The 13,188-nt window shown below is 30.7% G+C and overlaps 1 protein-coding gene across 1 annotated transcript; it reads left to right on the forward strand.

The window, feature by feature from the left end:
- Positions 1-4,807: 4,807 nt before the first annotated feature.
- On the forward strand, positions 4,808-7,100 carry LOC149191411 (zinc transporter 5-like). Its single transcript, XM_089406231.1, has 3 exons — positions 4,808-5,400; positions 5,998-6,147; positions 6,795-7,100. Exons 1-3 carry the CDS (start codon positions 4,858-4,860, stop codon positions 7,098-7,100), a joined length of 999 nt encoding a protein of 332 aa, XP_089262357.1. The 5' UTR covers positions 4,808-4,857.
- The last annotated feature ends 6,088 nt before the right edge of the window (positions 7,101-13,188 follow it).

Genomic DNA, 13,188 nt, shown 5'->3' on the forward strand with positions numbered 1-13,188 from the left:
CCATTTTTTTATTAATACTAATGTTAGGGTTAATAATGTTTTTTTGCATGGTATTAATAATAATCTAGCCCATGGTATTTAGCCCATAGTATTTTACCCACACGTTTCACCTAAATCTAACGCATTTTTTGAGTGTTCATAAATATAAGGTGACTTATGGTGTAAATATAAAAAAGTTGTTTTATTTGTTTACCATACCTTTCTTTTATTTATATATTTTTTAATTTACCATACCTCTTTTACAAATATGGTATTTGGCCCATAGGATTCACTTAAATAAAACCTCTTTTTTGATCCTTCATAAATAGTAAGAGGGTTATGGACTAAATATAAAAAGAGGTTTTATTTATTTACCATACCTCCATTTTATTTATATTTTTATTTGTTTACACCCTTGCATGTATATAAGGTGACTTATGGAATAAATATTAAAAATATTTTATTTATTTACCATACCTCTCGTTTATTTATATTTTTATTAATTTACCATACCTCTTTTATAAATATGGTATTTGGCCCATAAGATTCACTTAAATGAAACCTGTTCTTGAAAATTACGACAAATGGAAGGTTGTAACTCCTAATTTCAAGGGCTAAATTTACCTTTTTTACCCTCTCCCTTAAAATAAGGTGGGCTATTTGAGGTGATTTGTAAAAATGTACTATGATACAAAATATTTGCCCACTAAGAATTTAAAACCCCTTAATTTCGCCAAAGGGCGAACATTCACCGCTAAAATTTTCCATGCGTGCAACATATATTCCCGTATATGGCTTACGACTAAAGCCTGCATGGATGGATTTATAATATACAATCTTGTTTTCTATTGGGAACAATGTAAACTATATACTTCTTTGAAGTTTTATTGCAAGTTAATGTATACATGGTTATGACTTCTATTCCCTTAATGTTTTATTTTTACTGCTTTCTTACTATGCCTGCACAAGTGGTATTTCTATTTATATTCTTATTATAATTTATGAGTGCACCCTAGATACTTTTTATATTGTGGTTTTCATTTGATATTTTGTAGACAAATAAGTATACATTGTAGCTATTATTATGATTGTGGTTGTATATATATATATGTACCATGTGTCTAATAACTATATTTTAAAAGATGAAAACTAGGCTAAAATCTTGGTGTACTCTTGTCATGGGAGATCACAAAAGGTCCTCTATGAGCCCTACTATATTTTTTTATAGCATTGTCTAAGGCTTGGCCAATCGAGAGGTTTGCCTTCCTTTTCGGGGCTTGCATAAGCTAACCTAGACATAAAATTATTTATTTATTCCGACCACATAGTCTAGAATATTATAATAATTTTATGTTTACTCTTGTACACAGACATATACCACAATACCCACAAACATATTTATATATTTTCCTATTGTTACCAAGAACACAATCTACTAATAAAAAATGCCACTTTTTTTACAAATTGTACGCATTTTACTTTTTCTTGACATCTTTACAACCATCTCCACATATTTTTATTTTTATTTTGTGTTCATAACTACATTATTATGGTTCCATGTATTGGTCCTCGATCAAGGTTTCTATCCCAAACCCATAAATCACAATCTCTATTATGGTGCCTCCTTTCTTGTAACAGTTAAGTCCATAAATACATACATACACAACCATTCCTTTTCAAAAAGAAAAGTTAACAAGACCTATTCATTCACTCACTTAATTACATCTAAGAGAACAAAGAATTATACAGATATTTCCTACACAAATTTACTCTCAGCTATGAACTGAAGAAACAATATATCTATCACAGATTCATTTCAAATAATTATATATGCTTATCAAGGGATCCATGAAAACATGTTAAAGGCTTCCACTTTCCTCCCAACCACAAACTATGCCTCACAGTAGTTCTGACTCCTCCTTGCTTGGGAAAAAATGTAGGATTCTTCCTTCAGTTTTGACCTCCTTAAGCATTTAGTAGCATCATGCTACTTTTTAGGGTTTAGGCCTAGTCTTTCTCTCCTACTCGCTATTCTTTTGAAAAATTGACTTCCATCATCTCCCGCAGTCTCCTTTACATGGGTTCCAACTCATGGCATCTATCTCTAGCCATGGAATTTTAGGTGTTTTTCTTCTGTCACCTGTTCAACTGAATGGAAAAAATGAGGTCATTTCTTCTTATGTTTCTTCCCATCCCGAGGAGAAACTAATTTCAACTGTCCTCGCAATTAGGATTCTAATCTCACATGATATTCTTTAACATTTTTTCATGAATAATAACATACAAAAGAATTTTCTCTTTTTATCAATAAAAATAAGTATTTGCATTATCACATAATGCACTTGTCCCACTTGACTTTTCAGCCACAAGTTTAATATAAAAGTCATAGAAATAATTTTACTACGGGTATTATAGTTTATCTCTATATAAAGTTCTTGGAAAATTAATGTGGAAGTTGAAGCTAATATTATTTTTTTGTTATTGTTATTTTTAAATTTTTAATGTAGGTATTATTTTATTATTTTTAAATGTAATGGTACTTGACAACATGTCCCTCATCCTAATAATCTAGAAAACGTATTGATGGACCTCTAAATTAGACATAAGTCAATGACCATCTCACCATCCTTCAACACATTAAACCTCTCTTTTTTTGTATTAGATGACATATTTTTAACTTTAATATGTTCATTAGGAAGGTTTAGAGATAATTACATATTTGTGCCTAATATTATTTATTTTTGTAGAGTATTGTGAAAATATTGGGCAGATTATAAAGATTTGGAGGAAAAGATAATCTAGGGACTTTCTCCCTACTATAGGTTGGATCAATATTGGATAATAAATGAACAAAATATCATGAATCATTAAAGTCAAATTTTGGAGCTCTAATGAGTGAGAAAATCTAGGAATGTGTTATGTGTCATGTAATACAAATTCTTAGTGTTGGGAACGAGATCCACTATTTGAGGGATTTTGGAGGGGAAAATTCCTCTTTTCAAGCATAATGCTTCCTCATCATTTTATATAAGTACCAATTCAAATTTTCCTCTAGAGGTATGTATTTATTTGTCTTATTGTGGAGAAAACTTGTATTTTTGCAACTCCACTTTCATTTCCAGTAGGGAGGTATTTGGATGGATTCAAATAACTAAGTTTGGTATCATTTTTAGATTTTAAAGCTTGGTTTCCTACATAAGATTCTAATTTTCCTTAGGCTTGGCTATCCCAGGAGCCTCAGAACCCTTTTTTATAATTTACTTCTCTTCTTTTCACTTCTTACTCACATGCATATGTTATTCTTATTTTTCCTACTTCTTCATTTAGTATTGATGTTTCTTCTGTTGTAAGATTGGGTTAAATGATTGAAGTGAGTTGTGTTGTAGGTTATTTAAAGATTCACAAGGATGATACATAATTATAGTAGCTTTTAAAATTCATACTCATCATTGAGCTTCCTGGATTGGTTTATTAATTCACAAATCTAGAATTTCTCGAAGTCCCTTTTCGCAAAAAATAGTAATTTTCTGTTATTTTTTAAAACATGTTAATGATATTCAATTGAGTTGATTCCACTTGTATTAGGTCAGAAAAAATTCAATTTAATAATAAAATTTAGACCAATTCATTTTCGTTTGATGAAGTTAAGCATTTGATAGGTTAACTAGCCTACTAGTTCTTGAATTTCTAGTTTTTATAGTAACAAATTTATGCTATTTTTTAGAACGTGTTAGCAGGGGTTTTTTAGAGTGATTCCACTTGGAATGGATTCTTAATGCATCATACTTAATGAAAAAAATTGTCCCATCCAATTTTCATTTGATTTACTTGGTTATTTAGTAAATTATCTCCTCCTATAGCAATTATGTTTTGCTTGTAGAAATTATGTTTCGCTTGGTAGAAATTATGTTTCGCTTGTAGCACTCGTGTAGCATGTGTAAAGTTGACCATATTTGCTTCAAAAGTTTGATTTTTTTCTTTTACGCTTGAATCATAAACCCTAGGCTCTAAATCCATGATTGAGGAAGAATAAACACCAATTAGGACATAGCTTTTTATAGAGTAGATTAAGTATATTTATTTGAATTCATGCTCTTAGGATTTCAATTACAAATTATTGTTTTTGCCTAGGATTAATTTATTTTCAAAGTAACATTTCCATTTCTGCAATTAGTTTAGTCTTTGATTTCATGACATTCACTCCCTTACATAAGATCAACGAAGGAATGACTTTGATCGCGTGTAAGGCGGGGTGTTCCAGCTCATTGCTGAGAATCAGTGATTCATTCACAGCACTAAAATATAATTTAGTCATCTTATTTTCGATGTCGATATTATGTCCACTCAGTTGTCAATATGCTAACAATTTTTAAAAGGCTGTTAAAAATAGTTAGAATGAAATTTGATTATTTAAAAAAAAATTGGAATGTTTGATCTTAACACTATCAAGAACTTTTAAGAGCTTGAAAATTGTTAAAAATTTCTCATTCTACTAAAATTTATATTATTTTCCTAATAAAAATGAAATCTCTTTGGACCCTGCTATATGATAATGATGGTAAATTGGAATCAACCTCGTACCAGTAAAAGTGTCACGACCCAAATGCTTCCACATAATGAATGAGTACATTTTGTGAACATCAAGGTAGGTAGTCGTTGGTGTGTGAATATAATATTAGATGTAACATCAATGTAGGTAGTGATTGGTCTGTGAATGTAATATTAGATGTAACCTTTACCTGATGACAACATTAATGAAATACTGTTCTGATAAGATTTATATGCTTTCTCCCTGGGCTCTAGTGGAGTCTCTTCATTCATGGTTGACTTCTTCTGCCTGTTTTCAAAGAAAAGAGACAGAGCAAACAAGCATACACGATGTCGTGCACCAGTGAAGAAGACTTGTGCTTCAACAAGGATCTGTCGCTCAAGTGGAGGATCGCAGCATTATTTACAATTCTGGCAACAAGCGCCATAGGAGTCTGCTTCCCGGTTATTGGGAAAGGATTCAAAGCTCTCAGCCCTGAAAGGGACGCTTTCTTGGTCATCAAATGCTTTGCTGCAGGGGTCATACTCGCCACTGGCTTCGTCCACGTTCTACCCGACGCTTTCAACTCTCTTACTAGCAGCTGCCTCAGTAATAATCCATGGGCCATCTTTCCATTTGCAGGATTCATGTCCATGGTCGGTGCTCTTGTTACTCTTCTTCTCGACTTCAGTGCTTCTGCTTATTACCGGAAGCGAGGGGAGAAATATTTAGCCACTGCAATCATCTCGGAGGATCCTTCCAATCATGGCGAATCTGATAATCGTATCCATTCTCATTCCCATTCTCATGCCCATGCCCATGCCCATGCCCATGAAGATCAGGATTTATTAGAGGCAGGGAAACTGAACATCCGGCAGCGCGTTGTTTCCCAGGTTAGTATATTTTCTTATTAGGAGTGATTAGAGATTTTTACAGGGAGTCTTCTAGGAGAATTGCCTTGATTGCCCAAAGCGACAGGAGTTTGGGCAACAGAAATCCAATTTTTTTTATAAAGGTAGTGTTTAATCAGGTTGGAAATAGTTTTATTACTAATAATTTTTATTTGGATTCACAATTTTTTTTTCAACATATAACTAAAATTTTCATAACTTTCAGAGAAAAAAACATAATAGTTAAAATACATGTTATTATATATTTTTCTAATGATAATAATATTGTGTAATGTATGTAATCAGTACTATTCTGGAAATTTTTATAACAATAATAAAGTTTTCTTATTTTGTACATAATTCACAGTGAAAAAGATTCAGATTATGAGATATTTCTGAAATTTACAATTTGATTAGTTATTATAAAAGTTAAATACATAGAATATTCTATTTAAAATTTTATTTTTAATTTTAAAATTAAATTATTATTATCAGTTAATAATCTATTTATTTTTAAATTGAGAGTTAAGATAATCAATAATCTCTTTATTTCAACAAAAAATTATTATTTACATCCATCTCTGTAACCTAAATCTACAGGTATTGGAGGCAGGTATCGTAGCGCATTCGGTGATAATTGGTATAGCCCTGGGAGCATCCCAAGTTCCATGCACCATAAGACCTCTCTTTGCAGCTCTTACTTTTCATCAATTTTTCGAAGGCGTGGGTCTCTGTGGGTGCATAGCTCAGGTAATGTATATATATAATTTTTTTTAGAGTTGATTTAATAATTTTTTTGGGAAGTTTAGTTTTTTAAGTTATTTTTATCTTTTGAAAATTAAATTTAATGTTTGGCACTAATTGATCTCCCTCTCAATTCTTTTTAATGAAGTTAAATGCCACTTAAACAAATTTATAAACATTTCATATGCTAATATAAATATATCCTGGTTATAAAATTCGTTTGTTCGTATGGGGCAAAAAATAAGATTGATCTTGATATTTCTTTGATTGATTATGAGCGTTTGAATTTTTTTTTTATTAAAAAATAGAATTATATTTTATTTTTATTTTTTTCCTTGTACGGACTAATTTGGTAACTCTAAAATATATTATATTATATGTTTTCTTTCTCCAAATTTGTAAATGGCGAGGTGTCAGATTTATTTAAATGGATGGGACTTCTCTAAATAGTTGAATTTAATATTTGATTGCAATTTTAAAGATATTCTAAAATCCGTTAAATGTTTAAACCAGTTTCTATTTATCCATATTCTTGAAATTTAAAAAGCAAATTTATGAAAAATTGAAACTCTTAGGTAGACTTCTTTTGTCAGAAATTTTATTTAAATCAATTGGCATGTGAATTGTCGATGAGGCCTGTGTGCATAATGCAGGCGGGATTCAAGAATGTAACTACAGTTTTTATGGCGTTGGCCTTTTCGCTAACGACGCCAATGGGGATAGCAATAGGAATGGGCATCTCGTCCACTTATAATGAAAACAGCCCGACAGCCTTGATTGTTGAGGGATTATTCGACGCGATTTCATCTGGAATTCTGATCTATATGGCCTTGGTGGATCTCATTGCTACGGATTTCCTGGGTCCGCGCATGATGAACGGTGGCAGGCTTCAACTATGGTCTTACTTGGCCCTCTTTCTGGGAGCAGGTGCCATGTCCTTGTTGGCCAAATGGGCATAAACCTAAACCCTATTTAAAAGACATATTTTTAGGTTTTTATAAATAATTATGGAGTAAAACACGTATTTTTAAGTTTTTTTATAAATAATTATGGAGTAAATTTCTTATTAATTATTATGAAATTTTGCCAAAATTATTTGAAAAATGTTTTAAAGTTACTTATTTTATTATTTATATTTTTTTTTTTCAATTTTTTCTATTTTGTGTAAATAGAATAGATATTTAGAGAATTTGGTATAGTTTAAAAGTGTTTTTATTTGGTTAAGAGTTTATCTTCTTTGTAAAGAAACGTGTTAAAGACTAAGTCTAAAGAGGTATCTGTTAAGAGTTAAAGCTTGACCTTTTATGGACAACCAATGATAATTGCGTTTTTCATTTAAAAAAAGAATTAAAGTGGTCTGTTTTTCTTGAATAAGAATGAAACTTTGACCATTTATGGACAACCAATGGTAATTGCATTTTTCATTTTAAAAAAGCATTGGGGTGGCATTGTTTTTCTTGAGTCAACCTACATATTACAACATAGTAGCTGGTGATGACTATCTCCACTATTTGTTCTACAATTGAGTTATGATAAGTTTTCTCATTGTTTTAAAAGAATGTAAAACATAGTTGTTGAATTTTTCAATATGTTTATTATATTAGAAATTTTTAAAATAAGTTGTGATAAATCCATAATTAAGTTGAATTTATGCTTGCTCTTTATAATGCTATCTATATTTACATGTAAATTTTATATACCAATATATAACTAGTAGAGATCCATCTTAGCTTAGGATCTACATGTTGATCAAATCTCTTTTTTGACATGCAAAAAAAGTAAAACATAGTTGTTGAATTTTTCAATATGTTTATTATATTAGAAATTTTTAAAATAATTTGTGATAAAGCCATAATTAAGTTGAATTTATGCTTTCTCTTTATAATACTATCTATATTTACATGTAAATTTTGTATACCAATATATAACTGGCAGATATCCATCTTAACTCAGGATCTACATGTTGATCAAATCTCTTTTTTGACATGCAAATCTTTTTTAGAATGAAAATAGATTTCATCTGTCTCATCCCTTGGTAGGCACTCAATGGATCTAGGGTTGTTTAATTATGAGAAAATGTGAGAAATAACATGGGTGAAGAATAATATGCAAAAAAAACCATGGGTGGGAGAATTTTCTACTTTTTATTTTTTCATTTAATTTTATATTTTTGTATTATTTTAACTAAATCAAAATGTTAAACATTACATCTCTACCATACAGATCTAAGAAAAACAAGGTAAAATAATTTTTTTTTCATATTATATATATAATTTCTGTTCTATTTATAATAAAATTAATATTTTGATTTTAATTTTATTTAATGATAGTTTATTATAATTTTAATTATTTATCATGCAATGAATTTACTTTTTCCTCTGTGATGTTTGCTTGGTTATAATTTTAATAATTTGTTAAGAATATCATTGGGACTAATAAAATATGTTTCATAAATTATTGTTTTAATTTTTTAATATTATATAGAGAGATTTTATTATAAATGTTATGCTTTTATATAGATATTTATTAATATGGAGCTCTGAAATATTATAGTTAGGAAAATACATTGTTACTCTTTTAATTTAGATAAAGAACCTTGAAGACAATCAATCATGAAAATAGTCTAATCTTTTTTTTTGCAATTAACTAATCAAAATAATCATTCTTTTTAATATTAACTCTTGAATATAAATAAATATTTTTTATTTTGCTTATTCTAAAGTAATTAAACTTTTTTTTTAATTTCCAAGATCAATTTTTCATGCAAACTAAATATTTTTTATTATAATACATATAAAATTATATATATATGATTCAACATTTTCTATTAATTCGAAAGAAGATTACATCGCCACTTGCACTACTTCAAAACCTCCGAGGCCTTACTCTTGTTGGTCCTCAAGTACAAACATAAAAACATCAATAATAGCTAAACAAAACAAGGAGACAATAATTTAAGGTCCCAAAGTGACGATAAGTATCCAAAAAGGAAAAAATGTCCTTAAATCATAGTTAACCAGCCATGTTACCCGGACCCTGGTTTTTAGTTCTCCTCCTCTAGGCCATCAATATGCTTCATGAATGTGTGATTCCATGTGAGACATTCTACTTTTACAATCATACTCGGTCGGCCCATGATGAACAGTGGCAGGCTTCAACTATGGTGTTACTTGGCCCTCTTTCTCGGAGCACGTGCCATGTCCTTGTTGGCCAAATGGGCATAAACCCAAACCCTAAATGGGCAGGTTCCATGTCCTTATCGATATTTGTGATACATAAAGATTTAAAAGACGTATTTTTACATTTTTATAAGTAATTATGGAGTAAAAGACATATTTTTAAGCCTTTATAAATAATTATGGAGTAAATTTCTTATTAATTATTATGAAATTTTGCCTTATTTATTTGAAAGATGTTTTAAAGTTATTTATTATGTTTAATTTTTTTTCCAATTTTTTCCAATTTACCTAAATAGAATATATGATAGAAAATTTGGTATAATCTAAAAGTGTTTTTATTTGGTTAAGAGTTTATCTTCTTTGTAAGTAAGGAAACATGTTAGAGACTTAAGAGTGAGAGGTATCTTCTAAGAGTTAAAGCTTGACCTTTTATGAACAACCAATGGTAATTGCATTTTTCATTTAAAAAAATAATGAAAGTGGCCTGTTTTTCTTGAATAACAATGAAGGCTTGACCATTTATGGACTTGAATAACAATGAAAGATTGACCATTTATGGACAACCAAAGGTAATTACATTTTTCATTTTAAAAAAAACATTAGAGTGGCCTGTTTTTCTCGTTTTCTTGAATAACAATGATGAGTCAACCTACATTAGCACATAGTAGCTAGTGATGACTATCTCCACTATCTGTTCTACAATTAAGTTATGATAAGTTTTCCCACTGTTTTAAAAGAAAGTAGAACATGTTGTTGAATTTTTCAATATGTTTATTATATTTTAAATTTTTTAATTTTTAAAATAAGTTGTGATAAATCCATAATTAAGTTGAATTTATGCTTGCTCATTATAATGCTATCTATATTTACATGTAAATTTTGTATATCAATATATAATTAGCAGAGATCCATCTTAACTTAAGATCTTCATGCCTATCAAATCTCTGTTTTGACTTTCAAACCATTTTTAGAATGAAAAGAGATTTGATCTTTCTCATCCCTTGGTAGATACTGAATGGATCTAGGGTTGTTTAATCCTGGGAAAATGTGAGAAATACCATGGGTTAAGAATACCATGCAAAAAAAACCATGGGTTGGAGAATTTTATGTTTTTTACTTTTTCATTTAATTTTATATTTTTGTTTTATTTTAACTAAGTCAAAATGTTAAACATTACATCTCTACCATACCAATCTTAGAAAAAGATGCAAAAACAAATTATTTTTCGTATATATATATATATATGATTCAACTCAAAGTATACATATATGATTCAATATTTTCTACTAATTTGAAATAAAATTACATCACCACTTGCACTATTTCAAAACCTCCAAGGGCTTACTCTTATTGGCCCTCAAGTACAAACATAAAAGCATGGATAATAGCTAAACAAAACGAGAAGACAATAAATTAAGGGCCCAAAGTGACCAGAAGTATCCAAAAAACCAAAAATGTCCTTAAATCATAGTTAACTAGCCATGTTACCTGAATCCTCGTTTTTAGTTCTCCTCCTCTAGGCTGTCTATATGCTTCATGAATGTGTGATTCCATGTGAGACATTCTACATTCATAATCATCCACCTGCTCCTAAAGTTGATTTTGTCATCTATGAAGAAAGATTTGTCAATCCAAGATTTTCCATTTATTGTCATGTATATTTGATGGAAAATTGATAACCTCATTATAATCGTGTCACCTTTATCTTTCCAATTGCTCGACTACCATTATCACTACTCGAATTTGGGCCTCCAAATAGTCAATAGGCTCATCGACTTGAGCAACTCGGTTGGTAACACCCTAACCTCTATGGATGCGCCCCCTTATGGGCCTCCCTCTTTAACGGAGCATTGTCAAATCACCAAAAACTTTCTATGTCCCTTACTTCAAATGCCAACCCCTACCCCACAAGCTTCACATGCCCACCCAGCTGCACTGACTATAGAAAACACCTCACTTCCCACTCTCGACCACTGGTTTACACTGGAAATTCCAAAGCCTTCCCAATTGACCCAACCACCTACTATTTCAATTACATTAGCATTATTGGGCTTAGGTTTTAGATGAGCTATACTGCTCCCATTCAATGAAAAAAAATTACCACGAACTAATCGCCAAGCCTACCATCACCCTTCACAAGCCTCCCATTTTTTCTCAGAAACTCGTGGAAGGAAACAATGAGGACCCGACTCCCCCAAAAACCACTAAACACTTAAGGAAAACACAAGCTCATCCCAGAAATAAACAGAATGGGAGGAGGAAAACCACACCGACCATTAAATATCCAGGTTTAATATGAATCTGTGGTAGATGATATAGAAGAGAAAAAAGAGTATTGTTGGATCAGATGAGGAGACCCAGATTTCATTTGTGAAGAGTTGGATAGAGAACCATCTAGAAGATTGAAGAATAATATTGAAAAAAACTAGATCTGTTTGTAGAATTTGGGAAATTGTCTAAAGACCCAGGATTTGACATCATTGCAACCAACCAATCTTGAGAGTAGAGATTTAAAATTGTTAGTTTGCTTCAACGACACCACCAAATTTTCACTAAAAGATGCATATTAATATCCATCAACGAGCCAAACCTTTTCTAGTCTATCTTACTTACCATGCAAGAAAAAATTGCCCATGAAGAATAGAATTTCACAATTCACATCTTCCTCCCTAGAGAAGAGAAATCCCACACCAACATATTTTATCAGGACATACTAAACTCCAATTTTTTGGCACTCTAAGTAGTAATAATTATGAATTCAACTGAATTTAATTTTGAAGTGGCAGGGCTCTCAGCCTAGAGCTCAAACATAACTCCATGCTCATTAAACATTGATGTTCTCACTGTAGCTTGGGTAAGTCTGCATGGGCAGCTTACAACGTTAATTAAATAATTTAAATTTCCAAATGGAAGTAAAATAGGAACCCATTGACCATTTTCAAAGTCAATCTAAAGTGTAACTCACACAGAATTCTCTTTCTCCATGTTATTAACAACTACTCTGTTCTACAATCTCAATTTAGAAAAAGAAGCAATGCAAAAGTCTTCAATTTCTGCACGTCTTTAAAATTCACACCAAATAAAGTTTCTTACCTAGCCCATAAGCCCAATTCATAGATTTGACATAGAACTCTAAAGCATACAACATCTTTGGTTAAACACGAAGATCGAATGATTTCTTATCTTGATTTACACTTGAGTGTGTTTTTAATTTTGATTTTCAGTCAATGGCAACTATTTTCAGTCATTTGGTAGCTAGCCATGGGTGGAAAAGTTTAACAAAGGGAGGAATAAATAGGAAAGAAGCATCAAAATAGACTTGTACTTATTATGAATTAAGCAATCCATATTTATCCGATCTACAGAAAGGACTTGACATATCACAGAGAAACAAGTGTGCTCTATATAACCAATAGTTGTCAATCTCAATTGCTACAGATTGGCAATGAAAGGGATTTGAAACCTCTTGGTACATTAAAGAACTAGGTTTAATCTAGATCTGTGATAAGAAGTATCGATTTCAATTGCTATAGAAAGGCATGAAGAGATATTGGAAGTCGTTCAGTGCAGATCACAAATCCATGTTTATATGGAATTGTGCAAGTAAGTGCCATTCCCAATTGTATCAATTATCACAAAGAGGTAATTGAAACCTTTCGCCCCCCTTAAAGATCCAGGTTTAATATGAATTTTTGCTAGTGGATATAGAAGAGAAAAAAGAGTATTTCTAGATTAGATGAGTAAACCCAGATTCCATTTTTGAAGAGTTGGATAGAGAACCAATCTTGAGTGTAGAGATTTAAAATTGTTAGTTTGCTTCAATGACACCACCAAATTTTCACTAAAATATGCATATTAATATCCATCA

Source organism: Pinus tabuliformis, chromosome 2_2 (genome assembly GCF_031772625.1).
Source record: "Pinus tabuliformis cultivar Carrire ecotype Pingquan chromosome 2_2, CPIR1, whole genome shotgun sequence".
In the NCBI taxonomy this organism is placed as follows: Eukaryota; Viridiplantae; Streptophyta; class Pinopsida; order Pinales; family Pinaceae; genus Pinus; species Pinus tabuliformis.